Here is a 24,391-nt window from a genome sequence, read left to right as displayed (position 1 = left end):
TACCAAATTTCGTTTTTGCCTTCATGGCCGTCCAAACAGCCGTAGCAGCCGCTCTTTCACCAAGAGTCGAATCCCTCGCGGTAATACGTTCCCGCGCCTTCACAGCTAGTATACGATCTGCAACGTGTCGTTCACCGAGATCATTGCTTCGCGAGTAAGCTATATCGTGGTCGCGACACGCAGCGTCCAATGGATTGATACCTCGATCGCCTCTAGCCAATTGTTCTTTTAAACGAGTTCCTGGTCCGCAAAACTGATATCCAGGAATATGTAATTCGATAAGAAGCGCGTTTATCGCACGATTCAATAGACCGCTACCTCTTATAATTCTCGCTGACATTCGTAGCAATCTTTAATAAATGGTGCTGGACCGTCGATATGTGTTTGCTGCCACGGTAAATTATAATGTCACAAACATCTACGATACCGTTGTACTTCAGAATCAGCCTTTATATGTTCGGGAAGTTGTCTTACAGTCGTTCCACGTAGCGGCTAAATTGTCTCAATAAAATAATCTTTAGTGTATATTGCAACTGTTCAGAGGTAAGCTCGAGAATATGACAGTCGTCCGACAGATGAAAAAACATTTTCAATACTGAACGGTTTCGATTCGATGCACATCTATAAATAGGTCCTCCCATGACTCATTCTCAAAATGCGGTTTGTGCGGCAAGCGACGATAATCAAAGTTATAAAATTTGATAATAGACTAATGTTTGAAAAAGAAATACGCAAGCATGGAAACATGTTACCAATTACTATACGCGGTATTATTTGCGGTCCTTCAAATTGTGGTAAGACTAATGTATTGATAAGCTAATTGAAAGTCCGTACGGTGTTCGCTTTGAGAACCTGTATACTCAAAATCGCTTCAACAACCGAAATATCAATATTTGGAAAATTTATTGACACCGATATACGAAATTGGTTATTTCACATTCTCTAATAATAGTGAAGTCATTGCTCCAAGCGAGGCGCTTCCGAATTCCATTTTTATCTTTGATGACGTGGCGTGCGATAAACAAGATACGATAAGAGAGTACTTTGCAATGGGTCGACACTCGAGCGTCGACTGTTTCTATCTTTGTCAAACATATGCCAAGATACCCAAGCATCTTATACGCGACAATGCGAATCTGTTGATTTTATTTAACAGGATAGTACAAACCTGAAACATGTGTACAACGATCATGTAAATACTGACATGTCATACGACGATTTTCACGCATTATGCCAGAAATGCTGGCAGCACAAGTATGGATTCGCATTTATTGATAAAGACAGCTCGCTGACCAATGGACGATATACAATAGAAAAGGATTTAATGAATTTGCGATACCGTGAGAGAGGTTAGTCGCTATCGGCACATCAGTCTAACAACGTCTACAAAATATCCATCATGATAAACAACAATGATGCTGATGATGAACGTGAAAAGATTGTGACAGAGATTGCAAGAACGAGCGAATCAATTCGCAAAAAATATCACGCTTTAAAAACTGGTAAAATTGAGAAAGACGTCGCTTTGGAGAGACATTTTAAGCCAATCACTGAACCTCTAAAACAAATTGTTGAGAATACCATCGATGTAGAATCTGATGCATCGAAAGTGGAGTCGTTTGGTATACCCAGAAAAGAACAAGAGAGCATAAAGCAGAAACGATCAAACATTTCACTGACTTATGAAAAAATATCAAATGGGGGACGGAAACGATCAAACGATTCATTGATAACTTCTACACCAAATCAATCAAAGCGTATGAAACAATCAACTCCGATAAAAGCTGTACAACAACCTCAAATAATCTCGTCTCCTTCTGTCGAAGAAATTTTTGAGACCACATCCGAAGCGGTTGTGACGTCGGTTCAACGTCAATTACAAACATCCGAGGGTCAGAATATGTTGCGAGAACATCTTGGTCCGCTCGGACAAAGATATATCGGAGCAATTTTGGGCCAAGATGTAAATAACAAGATGGATTACGTATACGGTGTTAAATTTTCCGACGAAGAAATGATGCTCGGCGATAAATATTTCGAAGTGGATAAGAATGATAATATAATCATCAATGGAGTGAAATATGCGGGGACGTTGGGCCTCTACGAATTAATTTTCAAGAGAATTCCCGACGATGATGTATATACAGAGAACGATATGCATAAATATAAAAGTATATTACTGACAACAAACGCGCATAGACGTGATAGTAATGTGCGTAATCCAGTATTAGGCAACAAAGGATACAAATATAAATATATAATCGCTTCATTATTTCCTATCAAAAGAAAAATTGGAAAAGGTATAAACCTACCACGCACTATGACACTGAGTGAGAATAAAATTGAATATGTGCATTGGAACGATCCCAACGAATTGGTAGATCGTTTACGGTTGCTGGTAGCTTTGCGTCGAGCAGGTAACAATGCTCACGGCAATGAATCATGTCAATTATCGAAGAGCTTCGCGAGGAGGGTTTTATTATAAATTAAATAACATATTGACGATACTAGTCATTCAGTCAAAACATTTTGTATTGAAATGTCAATTAATAAATTTGGAGTATCGCTCGGTACGTCGAATAATGCATACTATGAATGGAACGGATTACTAAGAACGTATGTGCGAGATAACGCTCTGTGTCTGACTAGCGCCGGCTTTGACGCAAGGTTGCGCAAGATACGACGTGTAGCGCAACCGGAAGATGATAACGATGCTGCTAACAAACGGTACGTTGAAACGAGTGTTGAACTTTTGAGGAATAGGCTGAAAGAAATTGAGGAAACAATTATTGCGCTCGAAACGCTTCAGATAATGATGCATGAAATGCAGAAAATGCTTCAGATACGTCTGCAAACTACATCCGACTCAGGAAAAGATACATAAAGAATTATACATGAACTTTTACATTATTATGAAATATGCCACGATCAAACATGCAAGAAAAGAAAAACAATTCTGAAAAGCGACTGCTCGTGGAAGAATTGCACGCTCCGGCGAGAAGAAATTTTCCGCGTAGACGCGTCATAGTACGCGGATACGATGATCTGTGACAGGCAGACGTGGTTGAGATGCGTCCTTATGCACGAGTCAACAAAAGTTTCAATTATATACTCACTGTTATCGATGTGCTGAGCAAGTATGCGTGGGCCATACCGCTCAAAAGTAAAAGCGGAAACGAAATGTCTGAAACGATTACGAAACTAATTCGAGATGGTGGAAGATGTCCGAAAAATTTTCAAACAAACAGAGGAAAGGAATTTTATAATGCAAATGTGCAAAAACTCATGAAGAAACATAACATTAATCATTATTCAACGTATTCCATCATGAAAGCCTCGATTGTAGAACGATTCAACCGCACTTTAAAGAACAATGTGGAAATTGTTTACACTAAATGGTAATTACAAGTGGATCGACGCTTTATCCCAACTCGTTGCAGAATATAACGCGCGAAAACATCGCACTATCAATATGAGACCTATCGATGTCACTCCTACAATCGCTGATAGACTTTTAAATAGAGTATACAACAATGTAAAAATTGCTGCTCCAGCGAGGTTCAAAGTGGGTGATTCGATACGTGTGAGTAAATTCAAGATCATTTTTGATAAAGGTTACACACCAAATTGGTCGGCCGAAGTGTTTAAAATTGTCAAAATACAGAATACTGATCCTGCGAAATATCTACTCGAAGATTCGCGCGGAAATCCAATAGCCGAAGGATTCTACGAATACGAACTACAACGCGTTGCTAACCCCGACGTGTATCTCGTGGAAAAAGTGATATGTAAAAAAGGAGATGAAGTTTTTGTGAAATGGCTGGGACTTGATAAATCGCACAACTCTTGGATACATAAAAATAATTTATTATAAACATATAACATAATAAAAATATACATAAATTTACATGAATGAATATATATATATATAATTTATATTTACAATAAATACAGTTATTTACAATAAATAAATACAATTATTTACAATGGTATTTTATAATGTCCCCACGGTAACATATCAGTAGTTGTAGGTACGATATACCGCTTGTCGTCGTACGGACTTAAAGCAATTTTTGTTTCGCGAATGGTGTATACCTCGTGCAATTTTGATCTTATACACGATTGACTACGCGTCATTTCAATCTCTTCATTCAAACACCGCGTGTAATTGTCAAACGTTATCATTCTCGGGACAACGTTACTCTTGACGCCTTTTACCTTTTTCGTATCCTTCTTACCATCCACGCGCAACGCATACATTTTTGCTCTAAGCCCAACAAATTCGGTCATTATGGTACCTATGTAACTTAACCTAACCTAACCGTTGTTTTCATCCTTCATTAGACCCGGTACCTTTTTATTTACGAGCGGTATACCGTACGCATTGTCTATCGCATAGTCGCTCGTATCAAATCTGCTGATATCGCGTTTCATATTCTCGTACACATCATCGCACTCAATGTGATATATAAGACTATCCGTGTCGGTGTACATGACTTTGCATCTCTCCCGATACATTGGTACCATATAATCGTGGTGAAATCCGTACAAACATGTCTTGGATATGTCGAGAATACACATACCCACGTAAATTGGTTTGTAGAATTTCACCTCGAGTTTACGTAATTGCACAGCAATTAGATTTTCCGAAAAAAACGCTCCTACTATGAAAATTTGGTTTTGCAATTAATGCCTCTGCGCCGTACCTTCCATCCCATTTTGTTAAAAGTTTAACATCTACACGATTGCGCACATTTTCCATCGTTTTGCCAAACACGGCATTATTCATTAGTTTGTACAAATTTTTTTCAAATTTATTTTTCGCCAGTGTTCTAAATTTTGTGTTGAGTTCTATATAAGTACGGAGCCACGGAGATTGAGTGAATTGTAATATACGATGATTTTTGCAACACGAAGACCGTGACGGGAACATTGCTGCAGGTTGCGGTAGTGTATCACGTAACGCTTCTTATCGTATAAGGTTGCGAGAAGCTTGTCCTCGCGCTTGCCAGGTGGTTTGTCGCGTGTCGGGCAAAACGGTAGGTCAGTGTGCGAATCGTGAAGATGTTGCGGATACTCGAGATCGACTTCGAGGATGTAGCCTGTAGACGAATCGAGCGTGATCGATGATACATCAAAATTGGAAACATTTTCGACCCACTTAAAATCGGCATAGGGTAATGGTTGACACATTGCCCATCCGTATAAATTATTAACATCGAAATACATCAAGTACGTTGATGGTTTCGATGAGTCATACGACTGCATGTACTTGTTATTAGCATGCGCGTACCTGTTGGAACATTGACTCAGACCACCGCCTATACCTCGTTCGATAAACATAACCATGTCAATGTCTCTGAGTAATTCAAATATAATTTTCGTATGCTTTAACATGGCGTCCCACGTGTAGCCGGGAAGAGTATAGTAATATGCGGGGTCGAGCCCGTAACTCTTGATACAACTCTCGCGGAAATTTTCAAAAATGTCGGCTAGTAACAAGACGTTAGTTTTGAGGTATAAATCGCTATATTCGCCTAGCGTTCGAATTGAGAATCGCTTCCACACAATTTCAGCGTGCGCGTAATCGCTCTCGGATACTGTGTTACCAGTCAAAGAGCTGTAAAATGATTCTCGCGATGGTAGACACGCATCTTGCAATTTATCTACGCAGTCAATGTACTCGTATGGGAAAGCACCTGTTCTTGTCAGTAAATTGAAATCCTCGGCGGATAAGTTTTTAAATTCCATTTGTAAAATTTTGAGTTTATCCTTGCTCAGAAAAGATGCTAATTTGTCGAGACTTGTTGTGAGAAATTTATATGAATCTATGAAACGTAATTAAATGTGATTTCCCGGTTTGTCTTTCGTACCCTTAACATGTTTTGTAAATGAAATATATTTTTCTTTTGTTATCGGAAGTAAATCGATTTCTCCTTCGAACGCTGTGGCTATTTCCTCGATTATAAAGTGAGAATCATAACCGGATAAATTGTGAAATGCTATTGGAATACAAAAAGATTCTTTGTAATTTAGATTGCAATTTGAATGCGCGGGACCTCTGTATCGTCTGGTCAAATGACAATGATCGCGTACGCGCGTATCTTCATCTTCCACGAATGGTTTCTCACATATATGACACTGAGTCGCGGTTCGAAATTCTTTCCATTCATCTTGCGTTAAATTTACCATAGGGAAATTGGTTGTTAAAATATTTTCTAGAAGTTGCGCCAAATTTTTAAGTTCGTCGGCGAACCACGCAACGCAATTTGCTTCGCGACGAGAATGATACGCGGATAACGAATTATCGTACGAGCAATGTACATAATAAGCGATAATAAATACTTGGTGATGTTGATAAAAATTTTCTTCTTTTTTCACCAAAACGCACTCCAGGTCGGCATACACGACGAAAGGTAGTCGCTCCTTTCTGTTGTAGTTGGCGAAGGCGAGCTACCTGTCCTTATTGCTCGGTAACCGGATAGCGCAGTCGTATATCTTTCCACAGTCTACTGTATGCGACTGTAGTTTCTCGTCCGAGTAAAAATAGTGCATGCATCTGTAAAATAAAAGTTAAAATTTTTTATATCCTTGTTTTAAATATTTTTAGACAGTTTTATTAAATATACATACCGATCGCAGATATATTTTTTATTCTTGTGTTTGCTGAGTTGCATACTAACAAGTCTGGATAAATTCTTGATTCACGCGAAATGTCCGATATCTCGCGCATCTTGCACGTGGAGCAAGTTGACGTGCTTGTCCCTCTTTTGCTCCGTAATGCGTAACGGGATAATGTTTTCATTCTCGTTGGTATACACATTTGAAATGTCATTATAAATTTTAAATTTTTTAATTTAATTAAGAGTGACTGGAAACTCAATATCTTGGAGATTTAGTACTGTTGTATAATGTGGGTATGACGATTGTCGATCTGTGTGTCTTTCAACTGGATACAGAGCAGCCACCACCGCCCACGCAAAACATGCATTGTCTTGAGATTGCACGTTAACCATTGCTCGTTTCATTATTCTCTTTCGCGGTAATTGCACGCAACATTCGGCGCGCATAGGATTATATTTATTTATATTTACAGTCAAATTTAGTATACACGATAATGCCCATCCGCTATCGCGTTCCTGAAATTCTTCGAGCGATGCAAGGGTGGGCTCGACGACTCGCCGTTCATACCACTCGCGTAAATCGGATGTACGAAAGAGTTCAAAGTTTCTCGTATTGATTGATTTATTGGCGCGCTTATTACCCGCCACAAACTCGCCGTTAAACACTGTATTCACTTTCACACTGTTGTGTTTTTGCATAACGTCTCGCACGTGCTCGAGCACAATGTCGCTCGCGTCTTCCAAAAATTGATGAGGTTCGATATGATTATAATTTATAACCGCACTAGTCATGGTACGACCTTCGAACGCGTATCGATCTCTCGCCAAATCCATCCATTTTCTCGCGAACTGCATCCTGCACCCGCGTGTACGAAACGTCTGCGCAACACAATTTTCAATCCTTCGAGTCGCGCGATTCGAGCAATCAGCGATTGTCGATTTCCGATCGATAATCGTGGTCGTTTAATTCGACTTTGTTCTTCCAACGACTCGATACATTCGTTACATTGCGCCTCCCACGCAATGTACTCCTCCACTGAATTTACCCGGGTGGATTGTTCCCACACAATTTGCTCAGCCATGTTTTTCAGACCGAACAAGATGCACGACTCGAAAATAATGGAGGTGCACCTCTTTGTACCGAATTTATATCGCGATTCATAGACGTTTCTATCACGCATTTTGCGATTTGTCATCTAACGATGACCTTATGTCGAAAAAATTTTTTTTGCTGTATTTCGAAAATTAGCAGCTGCACATTGGCGCACGAAAGTTTTGCAATTTCAAATTACATGCAGCTGCGGATTTGTCACGCACACTTTAAACATTTTAGTAAGATTCGTTAGCGCATGGATAATTTGTAGTTTCAAATTACATGCAGCTGCGAGTTACTTTTTGATAATTTGTCACATACATTTAGAATATTCAGGTGTGATTTCATCAGAAAATGTCGCACCTCGACGCATGGAAAATTTTAAGCGCATTCAGCTAAAATCTTTGGAGATGTAATTATTAATTAGCAGCTGTATATGGGCACTTGGAGAAAAAAAACTTGCTGTATCAACAATCACTCCCTCCACATTACAATTTGTAGTGCTAAATTGTGAACAATAACCCCCTTCACATTGCAGTGTGTAGTGCTAAATTGTGTTTTAATACTTAAAATAATTTAGTATCGTGTCGATCGTTTGCGGTCTCCGCTAAAGGAAGCAACATGAATTATTACGTCCCGATTATGGACACTCTGTTAAAGAAGGAGAAAGTTTTATTTTTTAAATAATATTTTTATTATTTATATTAATTTTAAATAATATTTTTAATATTTATATATATTAATATTATATTTTTAATAACATTTTTCTAAAATTTTGTAGCATTTCATTCGAGTCTCGTCGCACGGGTCGTATCCTGGGAAGAAGGTATGCTCTAACCCCGACATCATACAAATGCTTGGAGATTAGAATAAGCGTCGGAGCTATGTCATATGTGGAATTACTTGTTGGTGATAACCGAGGCAATCAAATAGTATTCCCTATCGTTACCTGGCACTCATTGATGCAGAAACGTACCGATATTGAACGACATGTACAATCGACTGAAAGTGAGCTATTATGGATCTGCGATCTATCTATCCAAATGATTACATTAACTGATTCCAAGATTGTTAAATTAACATTGTAGTAGATATATATAGAGAGTTCTAATCCAGGGATATGAGGGGGGTGAGGTAAGCGGGGGGGACGAGGCGAGGTACCTCGTCACCCCCCGCACTGACGGGGGGGAGGGGGAGGGGGGGTAGTCCCCCTCAATCGCGGGGGAAGGGGCAAATGTCCCCCCCTAGACTGAGGGGGAAGGGGGAGGTACCAAATGCCCCACCCCCCAGATTAAGGGGGAGGGTGGTACCAAACATCCCCTGATTGAGGGAAGGGGGGGGGCATACATATGGTTCCGCACGTGGAGGGAGTGTCCTCTCCGAAAGACTGCGGAGGTCTGACGGTGAGAGAGAGGAATGTCAACTGTTATAGATAAAATAATCACCCCACTCTGTTTATTCAAAAATGTATATTTGCAATAAATAATTACGTTCGCAACGCGGTAGAGGGAGACGGTGCGATAGACGTCCGCAACGTGGTAGAGGGAGACGGTGCGATAGACGTCCGCAACGTGGTAGAGGGAGACGGTGCGATAGACGTTCGCAACGTGGTAGAGGGAGACGGTGCGATAGACGTTCGCAACGTGGTAGAGGGAGACGGTGCGATAGACGTTCGCAACGTGGTAGAGGGAGACGATGCGATAGACGTTCTATATAGCGTAGGACAAGGAGAGTATGACGTGGTGTGAGAAGGAAAGCGCTGTATGTGTATGACAAGGGAGTGCATGATGATAGGAAAAGGAGGGCATGATGGTAAGAAAAGGAGAGCATGATGGTAGGAAAAGGAGATATAGGTGCGAGAGAAAAGAATAGAGATGAAGAAGGATAGCGAGAAGGAGAGCGTGTTATGGGGTGCGAGAGAAAGAATAGAGAGGAAGGAGGATAGCGGAGGCGCGATAAGACGGAGGCTAAGGCGTACGCGAGAAAAAGATATTTTTTTTGTATGTTACGTTTTTTTTTTTCTAATATTAAATGTTATCTTATTATCTAATTATATCTAATACAGAGGAAAAAGGATGGGATAGATGATGAAGGTGGAAATAAGTAATATATATATATATATAAGTTTAACATAAATTTTTATTTAAAAAGTGTGTATGTGTATACATATAAAGTGTGTGTGTGTGTGCGTTTGTGCATGTATTAAAATTATTATAATATAAAAAAGAATTAAAATTGTAATAGAAAATTGAAAAAAAATTAAAATATAAAAAGAATTAAAATTATAGTATAAAATTTTAAAAAATTAAAATAATGATCTAGGGTAGCAGCTCTGAAACAGAAAAAAAACATTTTTTATTAGTACTTTAAAAATATTTTCTAAAATGATAAAAATTATAAATACTTACAATCTATTCGGAGTCTCTCTCTCTCTCTCTCTCTCATCTGACGACCTGGAGTCCTCCTGCAGAGTTTCGGGGAGCCACGGTTCCTCTGTCTCCCACACCTCATACGGAAGCTCACCAAAGAGTTTCCGCAAACAAAGACGATCCTCGTTAAACTGAGGAGTCACCTCCTCGCGCCTCCGGTTCTCGGGAGTGTCACCCCAAAGGTAACAATAATAGTTTGTTTAGTTTTTACACATAAGTCCTCGGTGTATGTGCTACACTTACACAATAATAATAAAAGTTTTTTTGTAGTATTCACACAAGTCTTAAGTCATGCAAATGGGGCACATATTGCAAGGTAAAATTTGAAATAATGGAGTTCGACACTCACTACAAAATAAACCGAGTATTAATGCGTACATATTAATCGAGTGTTCACGCACAGCACAAATCTCGTCAAAAAGGTACGCCATTCTTATGAAACACGATGTGCAGAAGTATGTGCCATCTGCAGTTGCATAACAAAAATATATGCAACACATTCTTGTTAAATCATTATAAGAATTAATATCCGCTAAGTCCAATGCACGATCAATTCTATCTTCGAAAACACTTTCAGCACTTTCATAGTCACTGTCAACTAAGTGTTGTACTTCAACGTCCAAATCACCCTCTTCGTCAGAACTGTTCATATCAATATCACCATTATTTTCTATAACATCCAAACCAATATTTCCAATATTGGCGTTATTGTCATCATCATCATCACTAGATAGTTCTAAAAGCGGCACTTCAATGTCTGAGTCTTCTTCATCGGAAATTATCATAAAATAATTATCACCATTATCTTCATCCATATTCGGAAGACACACGCGCAACGCAAATATTTTTCCTCGCGACACGAGCACAATTCATATATTTCCTCGCGACACGAGCACAATTCATATATTTCCTCGCGACACGAGTACGCAATAAGCTTCTTCTTAGAGCGTATAGGAAAAACTAACCACGCGTCACGCACATTTATCTCAAATATATACACGGGATCCCATATCCCATCTCTCTCTAAACAGAGTATCTCTTTTTAAATAGACTATGCATATGATCCTATGAGAGGTAAACGTCTTTGTTTGACTGAGACTAAGAGAGCGCGAGGAGGAGGAGGAAGAGTCGTAGAATAAAATAGTGTGAAGAGAAACATTAATGTTAATAATAATTTTTTATTTGTTACAAGTATCATAAAGTATATCATTTATAGCACACGCCAACAATTCGCAATCTACGAGTGATCCGCTATCGAACGCGTCACTCTCGCGAATCGCTTTCACAGCATCATTTACATCAGTAATATTGTTTCGTTGCAAGACGTTACAAAATTGTTTAAATTTTTCATTCACGAAATGTGTATTTTGACACAACCATGAATGCATATGATCGATGCAATCTTCAAAATCGAATAAATGTAATAATGTTTGAGGTTGCATATACAAAGACTTATTAGATAATGTTAATTTAACAATTCTCGATCCGTTTAATGCGATCATTTGGATAGATAGATCACAAATCCATAATGGTTGACTTTCAGTCGATTGTACATGTCGTTCAATGTCTGCACGTTTCTGCATCAATGAGTGCCAGAGTACGATAGGCAATACTAATCGATTACCTCGGTTGTCACCAAGTATCAATTCGACATACGACATAGCTCCAACGCTTATTCCAATCTCCAAATATTTGTAAGATGTCGGGGTTAAGATATACCTTCTTCCAAGTATGCAAACCGCACGACGAGATGAAACGCTATATAAAATATTAAAATATATTAAAAAATAATATTTAGAAAATAATTTTTAGGAAATAATATTTAGAAAATAATTGAAACTTACATGTTCTTTGATTGAATTTCACCGTTCTCAATCGGAATGTAAAAATTCATCTTGCTGGTTTCTTTTGTGGAGCACATTTTTTTTTTTTAGCACAACCTTATGCACGGACAACTGATGCGATACTAAACTATTGAAAGTACTGCGATCAATCAGTAATATCGCAAAACGTAATGAGGAGGGGAGTATTTGTGACGTAATTTTGCAAGCGCCAATGTAAGGCTGCTAGAAATTATTAAAAATCGCGCCCCCACGTGCTTTCTCGAGCGCCGTGTGTGGCCGCCGTATGATGAAATCTAATCAAATGTATACGACGCTAGAAATATTCGGTTACAAATGTATAGGACAAAGCGTGAGATAAAATTTTTGGCTAAATGATAACATAAACAGACCGTCGACGGTACGGATGTTTGCGCTAAAGAATAACGCGCCGACAGTACTAATGTTTGCGCTAAAGAATAACGTGTCGCATAGTAGGTGGGCATTATCATGTATATTTAATTTGATTGTAAATAATAAATATAATCCTATGCGGAGAGGATGTCATATTATATTACATTACCACAAAAATATGCGTGAGATAAAGAGACGTGATATTATAGAAATGACGGATGTTTATACGAAAGAATAACGTTTTCGCAATCTGAAAAGAATATAACGATTAGATATAAATCAGAACAGAGAGTCACATCTCGCCATTATTGTCGAAGCTTGCACGAGTGTACCTTATATGTAAAAAAAATGGAGCAGGTTTTAACGCAACAATCCACCTTGATAAATTCGGTGGAGGAGTACTTTGCATGGGAGGTGCGATGCGATGATTATATCAAGTCGTTGGAAGAGCAGAGTCGAATTAAACGACCGCGAATATCGATCGGATATCGACAATTGTTGATCGCAAAGATCGCGCGACTCGAAGGACTGAAAAATGCGTTGCGCAAACGTTTCGTACACGCGGGTGCCGGACACAGCGCGCATCAAGCTGCACTATTTTGGCGTGAAATTGATACAGCGTTCGAGAACCGTATATCGACTGGTGCGATAATCAATAGCAATTATATCGAACCTCGCCAGTTTCTCGAAGACGCGAGTGATATCGTGCTCGAACATGTGCGAGACGCTATCGAAACACACTGCAGTGTGAAAGTGAATACTATGTTTAACGGTGAGTTTGTGGCGGGTGAAAAGCACAACGATAAAAGTGTAAGTACAAAAAACTGTGAACTATTTCGTACATCTGATTTACGCGAATGGTACGAGCAACGTGTTATCGAGCCCACTTTAGCATCTCTCGAAGAATTTCAAGAACGTGATAGTGGGTGGGCATTATCGCGTATACATAATTTGACTGTAAATATAAATAAATATAATCCTATGCGTGCGGGATGTCATATTATATTACCGCGAAAGATAATGATGAAGCGAGCGATAGTTAACGTGCGATCCAAAGACAATGCATGTTTCGCATGGGCAGTGACTGCTGCTATGTATCCCGCTGAAAGAAGGGTTGAACGAGAATTATCGTACCCGCGTTACACGGATGTGCTAAATCTTCGAGACATTGAGTTTCCAGTGACTCTTAATCAAATTAAAAAGTTTGAAATTAACAACAATATTTCAATCAATGTGTATACCATCGAAAACGAAAATATTGTTCCTATTCGTCTTTCGGAGCAAAAGAGGGACAAGCACGCCAATTTGCTCTACATTCAAGATGCGCAAGATATCGGACATTTCGCGTGGATCAAGAATTTATCGCGACTCGTGAGTTCGCAACTCAATAAACACAATGGACAAAAATATATCTGTGATCGGTATGTATATTTAATATTATTGATTTTTTTCAAAATAAATATATAATTATTATTTCTATTTTTATAAATGTTAAAATATATATATAATTATTATTTCTTTTTTATAGATGTCTACATTATTTTTATTCGAATGAGAAACTACAGTCACATACTGTAGACTGCGGGAAGATGAACGACTGCGCTATCCGATTACCGAGCGATAAGGATAAGTGGCTCGCTTTTAACAACTATAACAGGAAGGAGCAGGTTCCTTTCGTCGTGTATGCCGACCTGGAATGTGTTTTGAGAAAGACGTACAAAGAAGAAGAAGCAGAAAAAAATTTATACCAGCATCATCAAGTGTTTAGTATCGCTTATTATGTACATTGCTCGTACGATAATTCGTTGTCCGCGTATCATTCTCGTCGCGAAGCCAATTGCGTCGCATAGTTTGCTGAAGAATTAAAAAATTTAGCAACGAGCGTGAAAACAATTTTATCTACAAATCTTCCCATGATAAATTTGACGCGTGAAGAATTGGAAAAGTTTAACAGCGCTACTCAATGTCACATATGTGAGAAACGATTCGTGGAAGACGATACGCGCGTACACGATCATTGCCACCTCACTGGGCGGTACAGAGGTCCCGCGCATTCAAATTGCAATCTAAATTATAAGGAATCCTTTTATATTCCAATTATTTTCCACAATTTATCCGGTTACGATTCACATTTTATAATCGAGGAAATAGCCACAGCGTTCGAAGGAAGAATCGATCTACTTCCGATAACTAAAGAAAAATACGTTTCATTTACGAAAGATGTTAAACTTACGGAAGACAATTGGCGAAATCACATTAAATTACGTTTCATCGATTCTTTTAAATTTCTCACAACAAGTCTCAACAAATTAGCATCTTTTCTCAGTAAAGATAAATTAAAAATTTTACAATCTGAATATCAAAATTTGCGGGTAGAAGACTTTGATCTGTTAACGCGTAAAGGCGTCTTTCCGTACGAATATATCGATTGTGTAGATAAATTGCACGATACATGTTTACCTCCGCGCGAATTATTTTACAGTTCCTTGACAGGTAACACAGTATCCGAGAGCGATTACGCGCACGCTGAGATTGTGTGGAAGCGATTCTCCATTCGAACGCTAGGCGAATATAGCGATCTGTATTTAAAAATCGATGTTTTGTTGTTAGCAGATGTTTTTGAAAATTTTTGTGACAATTGTATCAAGAGTTACGGGCTCGACCCTGCGCATTATTATACTCTGCCCGGATACACGTGGGATGCCATGTTGAAGCATACAAATATTAAGTTTGAATTGCTCACTGACATCGATATGGTAATGTTTATAGAACGAGGTATACGCGGTGGTTTGAGTCAATGTTCCAACAGATACGCGCATGCTAATAACAAGTACATGCAGTCATACGACCCATTGAAACCGTCATCGTATCTAATGTATTTCGATGTAAATAATTTATACGGATGGGCAATGTGTCAACCTTTGCCTTACGCTAGTTTTCAATGGGTCGACAATATATGCAATTTTGATCTATCATCGATCGCGTCCGATTCGCCTACAGGCTATATCCTCGAAGTCGATCTCGAGTACCCGCAACATCTTCACGACGCGCATACTGACTTACCGTTTTGTCCGACGCGTGACAAACCACCCGGCAAGAGAGAGAACAAGTTGCTCGCGACCTTATACGATAAGAAACGATACGTAATACACTACCGCAATCTGCAGCAATGTACGCGACACGGTCTTCGCGTTACAAAAATTCATCGCATATTACAATTCGCGCAATCTCCATGGTTACGTACATATATTGAATTAAACACGCAATTTAGAACAATGGCTAAAAATGATTTTGAAAAGAATTTATACAAATTAATGAATAATGCAGTTTTCGGCAAAACGATGGAAAATGTGCGCAATCGCGTAGATGTAAAACTTATAACAAAATGAAACGATAGGTACGGCGCAGAGGCGATGATCGCGAAACCAAATTTTCATAGCAGGAGCATTTTTTCGGAAAATTTAATCGCTGTGGAATTGCGTAGACTCGAGGTGAAGTTTTACAAACCAATCTATGTAGGTATGTGTATACTTGATGTATCCAAGATGTGTTTGTACGAATTTCATCACGATTACATGATTCCAATGTATAGAGAAAAATGTAAAGTCATGTACACCGACACGGATAGTCTCATATATCACATTGAGTGCGAAGACGTGTACGAGAATATGAAGCGCGACATCGACAAGTTCGACACGAGCGACTATGCGATAGACAATGCGTACGGTATACCGCTCGTGAATAAAAAGGTACCGGGTCTGATGAAGGATGAAAACAACGGTATGATAATGACAGAATTTGTCGGGCTTAGAGCAAAAATGTACGCGCTAAAAATAGATGGTAAAAAGGATACGAAAAAGGTAAAAGGTGTCAAGAATAGCGTCGTCGCGAAAACGATAACATTTGACGATTACATGCAATGTTTGAACGAAGGAATTGAAATGACGCGACAGCAATCGACTATAAGATCAAAAATGCATAAAGTATATACCATGCGGCAGAAAAAAATTGCTCTAAGTCCACACGATGATAAACGGTATATAATACCTAAAAGTATCGATACGCTACCATGGGGGCATTACAGAATACCGTTGTAAAAAAGAAAAAAAGTGTATATATTTGAATATTATATATATTTATATATGTAAACTTTATATAATATTTGTTATATTTTTACAATACATTATTTTTATGAATCCAAGAATTCCGTGAACTATCGAATCCCAACCATTTCACAAAAACTTCATCCCCTCTCTTCCTCAATATCTTTTCCACAAGATATATATCGGGATTAGCAACGCGTTGCAGTTCGTATTCGTAAAATCCACCGGCAACGGGATTTCCGCGCGAATCTTTTAATATATATGTCACGGGATTAGTTTTCTGTATCTTAACAATTTCGAACACTTCGGTGGTCCAATTTGGTGTGTAGCCTTTTTCGAATAAAGTCTTGAATTTACTCACGCGCACCGAATCGCCTATTTTAAATTTCGCCGGCGCCGCAATCTTTACGTTGCTGTACACCGTATGTAAAAGTTTCTCCGCGACGGCTGGAGTAACATCGACAGGTCTCATACCGATAGTGCGATGTTTTTGCGTGTTGTACTCTTCAACGAGTCTCGATAGTTCGTCGATCCACTTGTAGTTTCCATTGAGCGTAAACATTTTCCACATTTTATTCTTCAAAGTACGATTGAAGCGTTCCACGATCGAGGCTTTCATGACGGAATATGTCGAATAATGATTAATATCGTGTTTCTTCATGAGGTTTTGTACATTTGCATTGTAAAATTCTTTTCCTTGATCGGTTTGAAAATTTTTCGGGCATCTCGCATCGTCTCGAATTATCTCCGCAATCGCATCGGCCGTCTCGTTTCCACCTTTACTCTTGAGCGGTACGACCCACGCATACTTGCTCAACACATCGATAACAGTGAGTATGTAATTGTATCCCTTGTTGACTCGAGCATACGGACGCATCTCGACGATGTCGGCTTGCCACAGATCATCGTATCCCCGCACTATGACGTGTCTTCGGGGAAAATTTTTTCTCGCTGGCGCGTGCAGCTCGTTTACCAACTGCCGTCTCTCCAAACTATGTTGATTCTTTGCTTTGCCAGTTTTTCTCGATGGTTGTTTGTTGTTTGCTTTTTTATCACTCATTTTTCGTTTATCGTCCTTTAAGAGCCGTTCTTTAAGTTCCGTTTTTTCTATGTTTTTTTTATTTTTTCACGTTTTCTGATCCGTTCTTAATCCGTTCTTGCGTTGTTCACCGCCGTCCTTCACCCATTCGAAAATCGTTCTTGATCCGTTCGCAGCCTTTTTCACAGTCGTTTTTGACTCGTTCGTAGCCGCTTTTGATCCGTTCGTAGCCTCGTTCACAGACGTCTTTCGAACGATCGTAGGAGTTCTTGAGTTGTTTGTAACCTTGAGTGTAGCCGTGAAGAACGTGTTCGTAGCCTCGTTCACAGCCCTGCTTGAGATGTTGATAGCCTCGTTCGAGGCTGTTGTTGCTGCTGCTGCTGCTGCTAGGTCGTTCACTACCACTGCCACTCATTGTAGTATATTAGATAGCAGTTCGGTAATTCTTCGTAGCGGTTCGATAATTGTTCGCAGCCGTTCGATAATCCTTCGTAGCTGTTCGATAGCCGTTCGATAGCCGCTCCTAACCCGTTCACTGATGCTCATTCGGGTTGATAGCCGTCTCTGAGTTAGCGTTAGCCGCGCGTTGAAGATTGTTTAGCGCAATCTGTAATGCTCGCACGTCCTTCTCAAGCGAAGTAAGCTTCTCGTCTGATTGTTTCTGTCGATTCATTAATCTTTTAACGCAAGACTGCACGTACAATTTGTTGACGGCATCGGTGTCAGCCTCAGGTTGCGCTACACGACGAATCTTACGCGACCTCGCATCGAAGTCTGTAACGACGCGACACAGAGCGTTTTCGTGCACATAACTTTTTACCAATCTATCCCAAGAGCCGTTTGTACCGGTTGCATCATTTCTTGAATCGAATAAGCCAAATTTGTTGATAGGCATTTTTTTCCGACGCTTCGTAAAGTGTCACGCGACGCTGATCGACTGATTAGTTTTGTCGATACATCATTCAATTTATAATAAGACCATCTTCGCGAAGTTCTTCGATAATCGACATGATTTCATTGTCGTGAGCATTGTTACCGGCTCGACGCGAAGCATCCAGTAATCGCAGACGATCTACCAACTCGTTTGGATCGTTCCAATGCACGTAGTCGATCTTATTGTCGTTTAGAGTCATAGCGCGCGGTAGTATACCCTTTCCAGCTTTTCTGCTAGACAATAACGGCGCAATTACATTTTTATACTTATATCCTTTAGTCCCTAATACTGGATTATGTGCTTTGTTCCCACGTTTATGCGCATTCGTCGCTAATAATATACTTTTATATTTAAGCAAATCATCTTCGGTGTATATTTCATCGTCGGGGATTTTTTTGAAAATTAATTCATAGAGACCAGGCGTTCCCGTATATTTTACTTCATTGATAATTATATTATCATTTTTGTCTACGTCAAAATGTTTATCACCGAGCATTATTCCATCGTTAGAAAACTTAATGCCGTACACATAATCCATAGCTTTATCTTTATCTTGATTCATAACAGTTAATATATATTTTTGTCCGAGTGGACCTAAATGCTCTCGAAATATGTTTACACCTGCGGACGTTTGCAATTCACGTTGTACCGTCGTAACCAACGAATCGGGTGTGGTTTCAAAAATTTCGTCGACGGGTGGTTGCTCGTACGATAATTGACGCGGTTGCGCAATTTCTATCTGAGTAGATGTGTCCGGTATCGTTCGTCTTTGATTAGGTGTAGAAGTTATCGGCAAATCATTTAATGAGACGTTTAATCGTTTTTGCTTTGAGCTCAAATCATTATATGAGATTCTTGGCCGTTTTTTAACTTTAATAATTTTCTTTTCCACATGGTCTTTTTCGAGTATATCGAACGGCTCGATTTTCGATACGTCGGATTCTACATCGATGGTATTTTGAACAAGCTGTTTTAGAGACTCGCTAATCGGTTTAAACTGTTTCTCCAACGCTACATCTTCCTCAATTTTACCAGTTTTTAACGCGCGATATTTTTTGCGAATTGACTCGCTCGTCTGTACAATTTTTCGCGCAATCTTTTCACGATCACTCATGTTTTTTTTTATGTAGACGTTGCTCTGTCAATGTTTCGATAGCAACTGATCATTTTACGGTACCGCAAATTCATTAAAACCTCTTCTGTAACGTCCATTGTTCATTGAACTGTCTTTGTCAATTACTAGAAATCCATACTTGTGCTGCCAACATTTTTGGCATAACGCGCAAAAATCATCGTACGACATATCAGTATTTACATGATCGTTGTACACATGTCGCAAGTTTGTACCGTCTTGTTTAAATAAAATCAACAGATTAGCATTGTCGCGTATAAGATGCTTGGGTATCTTGGCATACGTTTGACAGAGATAGAAACAATCGACGCTTGAGTGTCGACCCATTGAGAAGTACTCTCTTATCGTATCTTGCTTGTCGCATGCCACGTTATCGAAGATAAAAACCGAATTCGGAAGCGCCTCTCTCGATGAAATGACATCGCTGTTATTAGAGAACGTAAAGTAACCAATTTCATCTATCGATGATAGTAAATTTTCCAAATATTGATATTTTGGTTGTTGAAGAGATTTTGAATATATGTATAAATTTTCAAAGCGTATGCCGTTTGGACTTTCTATCAAGCTTATCAACAAGTTAGTTTTACCGCAATTCGAAGGGCCGCAAATGAGACCGCGTATTGTATTCGGTAACATTTTTCCATGTTTGTGTATTTCTTTTTCAGGCATTAGTCTATTGTCAAAATTTGTTACTTTAATTACCGTTGGTTGTAGCACGAATCGCATGACTTGTCTAATCAGACTTAACGATACTTTATGAGGAGGAGGAGGGTGAGGAGAGCCTATTTATAGATGCGCATCAAATCGAAACCGCTCAGTGTCAAACATGTTTCTTTCACTGTCGGATGACTGTGATATTCTCAACCTTACCTCAGAACAGTTGCAATATATACCGAAGATTATTTTATTGAAACAGTTTGGTCGTTACGTGGAACGTCTGTGGGACAAACTTCCGGAATATATAAAGGCTGATTCGGAGGTTCAGACCTATCGTCGCTGTTTCGAACATTACAATCGACCGTGGCAACGAACGCACATTGACGGTCCAGCGCCGATGATAAAAGATTGTTACGAATGTCAGCGAAAACCGTAAGAGGCTGTGGTCTGTTGAATCGCGCGATAAACGCACTCCCATCGAATTACATATTCCTGGATATCAGTTTTGCGGACCGGGAACTCGTTTACAAGAACGATTGGTTAGAGGCGATCGAGGCATCAACCCATTGGACGTCGCGTGTCGCGAACACGATTTAGCTTACTCGCGAAGCAACAACCTCGGCGAACGACACGTAGCGGATAGTATACTAGCTGCGAGGGCGCGGGAACGTATTACCGCGAAAGATTCGAATTTTGGCGAAAGAGCAGCCGCCACGGCCGTTTGGACGGTCATGAAAGCAAAGACGAAAATGGGTATGGGGATGAAAAAGTCGTCGACGAAGAAAAAGATTACGAAAAAACGAATACTTCCGGTAGCGAAACGCGGAGGCGTATTACCGATTCTACCAGTGTTGGGTGCTCTCGGATCTCTGATTGGTGGAGCGGCTGGTGTAGCGAAGATGGTAAACGACGGAAAATCTACGCAACGTCAGTTTCAAGAGATGCTACGTCACAATCGCGCCATGGAAGGTCGCGGATTGTATCTCGCGCCATACAAATACGGACGAGGAATCTCAATGAGAAAGAAGAAGAAAAAAAAAAAAACGTCAAAGAGACACTAAAAATGCCAAAGGGTGCAACTACCAACGTACAACTGCTGCAACTAGCAAAATGTATGCGCATTCCGTATTTTAGAGGCGTTTTTATGCGTGACTCATTACCGATCGGTGGTATATATCGAAACGAGAGCGGTATCATAAATTTGGATAACGCTAAAGGCTCGGGTACTCACTGGGTAGCGTATGCAAAGAGAGGGAATCGCGCTATATATTTTGACAGTTTTGGCAATCTTCGCCCGCCGAATGAATTGATACGATATTTAAATGTGTCAAAAATAGATTATAATCATACATCCTATCAAACTTATAATCAAAGCATCTGCGGACAATTGTGCTTGCAGTTTCTCCGAACGGTCGATGCACGCGAATTTAAATTTTAACACATGCACATTATATGTATGAAAACACATTTTGAATAAAAATTATATATTAAACATATATATCGCTATGTATCTTCTTTATAAAATCCTATCCTTCTTCCTGTATATTATATAATAATAATAATAATAATAATATGTTACATTGATATATTTTTTAATCGAAATGTATAGTTTATTGGAAATGTGTCAAGAATACTTTTAATATCTTAATAAGTTACGTTTATATTTCTTTTACTGCAACCTTTTCCTTTGCTCTCTCTCTCTCTCTCTCTCTCTCCTTTCCTTACACATCATACTCTCCTTGTGCTACGTCTATAGCGTTGCCCTTTTCCCACCATTATGCTCTCCTTGTCCTACGTCTATAGCGCTTTCCTTCTTACACCACGTCGTACTCTCCTTGTCATACGCTCTATTGTGCTTGCAGTTTTTCCGAGCGGTCGATGCACGCGAATTTAAAGACATACATTCCGCTATTTAATTTAGTATTCGTTAAACAGTTTGGTCAACATGTCTATGACATTCACGCTGACTGGGAAGAGCAGCGTTCTCGCGGCAAATTACTCGCCCACCGTAGATTTAAGCGATGGTGAATACGAACTCGGTCTAGCGGATTTTGAGAGTTATCACACGATATCGAACGTGAATTCCTCGAATAATAAATTTTACTTTGGCAAAGACGATGCTGAAATTACGATTCCCGAGGGATCGTACGAGCTGCAAGCGATACATGAATTTTTAAAAAAAACAATTTCACGAAAACGTTCGCAACACGCAGTTCGTGATGGTGATAAAAAACAAACTGACGACGATGACTTCGAGGCTGGAGAATGGCCGATAGTGCTCCGCGCTAATTACAATACGATGCGGAGCGAGATCAAATGCGCCTACAGAATAAATTTTAGCAAGCCTAACAACATTGGATCGCTGCTAGGATTCTCGAACCGTATACTGCAGCCGCGAAAATGGTACGAGTCGGACGTGCCGATTAACATTATCAACGTGAACATTATCCGCGTCGAATGTAATGTCACCGCGGGTGCGTACAACAACGGTAAACTCGTTCATACGATACATGAATTTTCACCGAGGGTACCACCAGGATATAAGATATCGGAAACACCGGCGCACATCATTTACCTACCGATCATCGTACGGAGCATTACGGATTTAACGTTACGCGTTGTCGATCAGGAAGGACGATTACTCGATTTTCGAGGAGAAGAGATCACCATTAGAGTGCATGTACGACGGCGACAAAATTAGCGTGTGATGCTCGTGCTGAACGGATCGAAAGACGTGAGAGACAACACAATTTTTACGACGCCCGTGACGACAACAACAACAACATCGAGATTTGCTAATACGCAATCATCTTGCGCTAAGAAAAAGAAATTGAACGCATCAAACGTTGCGTTTTTACAATCTTTGGGATTCGCGGTGCGAAACATTTGAACGATGACTGACATTCTCAACATCGCGGACGAACCGATCTTTGACGATCGCATCGTCAAGATTGAGACTCACGCATACAACCCATTCGCCAACACAACGTTCGGACACAGTGACGAGATAAGAATACCCATACAACAACAGGATCTGTATACATTACCGTACGAGAGTTTCTTATACATCGAGGGAGAATTGAAGATAAAAAATCCAACTGACGGATCTAATGTGGTACTGCAAAATAATTGCGTAGCATTCATGTTTGATGAGATTCGATACGAACTCAATGGCGTGGAGATTGATCGCAACAGAAACGTGGGAATAACGAGTATGCTCAAAAACTATGTAACAATAAAATTTATGTTAAACTTATATATATATATATATTACTTATTTCCACCTTCATCATCTATCCCATCCTTTTTCCTCTGTATTAGATATAATTAGATAATAAGATAACATTTAATATTAGAAAAAAAAAAAACGTAACATACAAAAAAAATATCTTTTTCTCGCGTACGCCTTAGCCTCCGTCTTATCGCGCCTCCGCTATCCTCCTTCCTCTCTATTCTTTCTCTCGCACCCCATAACACGCTCTCCTTCTCGCTATCCTTCTTCATCTCTATTCTTTTCTCTCGCACCTATATCTCCTTTTCCTACCATCATGCTCTCCTTTTCTTACCATCATGCCCTCCTTTTCCTATCATCATGCACTCCCTTGTCATACACATACAGCGCTTTCCTTCTCACACCACGTCATACTCTCCTTGTCCTACGCTATATAGAACGTCTATCGCATCGTCTCCCTCTACCACGTTGCGAACGTCTATCGCACCGTCTCCCTCTACCACGTTGCGAACGTCTATCGCACCGTCTCCCTCTACCACGTTGCGAACGTCTATCGCACCGTCTCCCTCTACCACGTTGCGAACGTCTATCGCACCGTCTCCCTCTACCACGTTGCGAACGTCTATCGCACCGTCTCCCTCTACCACGTTGCGGACGTCTATCGCACCGTCTCCCTCTACCACGTTGCGGACGTCTATCGCACCGTCTCCCTCTACCGCGTTGCGAACGTAATTATTTATTGCAAATATACATTTTTGAATAAACAGAGTGGGGTGATTATTTTATCTATAACAGTTGACATTCCTCTCTCTCACCGTCAGACCTCCGCAGTCTTTCGGAGAGGACACTCCCTCCACGTGCGGAACCATATGTATGCCCCCCCCCCTTCCCTCAATCAGGGGATGTTTGGTACCA

At 39.8% G+C, this 24,391-nt stretch overlaps 4 protein-coding genes and 1 pseudogene across 4 annotated transcripts in view; 3 read left to right on the top strand and 2 right to left on the bottom strand.

The window, feature by feature from the left end:
- LOC140672728 (uncharacterized) overlaps window positions 1-19,758 on the bottom strand; it is a 193,289-nt gene extending 173,531 nt beyond the window's left edge. The window contains exons 1-2 of the mRNA XM_072905109.1: window positions 19,650-19,758; window positions 17,766-19,472 (exon numbers count right to left, since the gene is read on the bottom strand). Of these exons, the coding sequence (XP_072761210.1) occupies window positions 18,484-19,472; window positions 19,650-19,758 (1,098 nt within the window). The 3' untranslated portion in view covers window positions 17,766-18,483. The remainder of the gene's footprint in view (window positions 1-17,765; window positions 19,473-19,649) is intronic.
- LOC140672730 (uncharacterized) lies at window positions 1,400-2,485 on the top strand. Its single transcript, XM_072905111.1, has one exon. It carries the CDS (start codon window positions 1,400-1,402, stop codon window positions 2,483-2,485), a length of 1,086 nt encoding a protein of 361 aa, XP_072761212.1.
- Window positions 3,982-4,581, bottom strand: LOC140672831 (uncharacterized; annotated as a pseudogene).
- On the top strand, window positions 12,597-14,843 carry LOC140672663 (uncharacterized). The gene has a single exon (XM_072904998.1). The coding sequence runs from the start codon at window positions 12,728-12,730 to the stop codon at window positions 13,844-13,846; it is 1,119 nt and encodes a 372-aa protein (XP_072761099.1). The 5' UTR covers window positions 12,597-12,727; the 3' UTR covers window positions 13,847-14,843.
- LOC140672829 (uncharacterized) lies at window positions 15,018-16,505 on the top strand. The gene has a single exon (XM_072905272.1). It carries the CDS (start codon window positions 15,793-15,795, stop codon window positions 16,474-16,476), a length of 684 nt encoding a protein of 227 aa, XP_072761373.1. The 5' UTR covers window positions 15,018-15,792; the 3' UTR covers window positions 16,477-16,505.
- Window positions 19,759-24,391: the final 4,633 nt, after the last annotated feature.

The sequence above is a fragment of the Anoplolepis gracilipes genome, chromosome 13 (assembly GCF_047496725.1).
Source record: "Anoplolepis gracilipes chromosome 13, ASM4749672v1, whole genome shotgun sequence".
Classification (NCBI taxonomy): Eukaryota; Metazoa; Arthropoda; class Insecta; order Hymenoptera; family Formicidae; genus Anoplolepis; species Anoplolepis gracilipes.
Note: the sequence above shows the minus strand (reverse complement) of the source record. Positions and strands in the feature narration are given on the sequence as shown.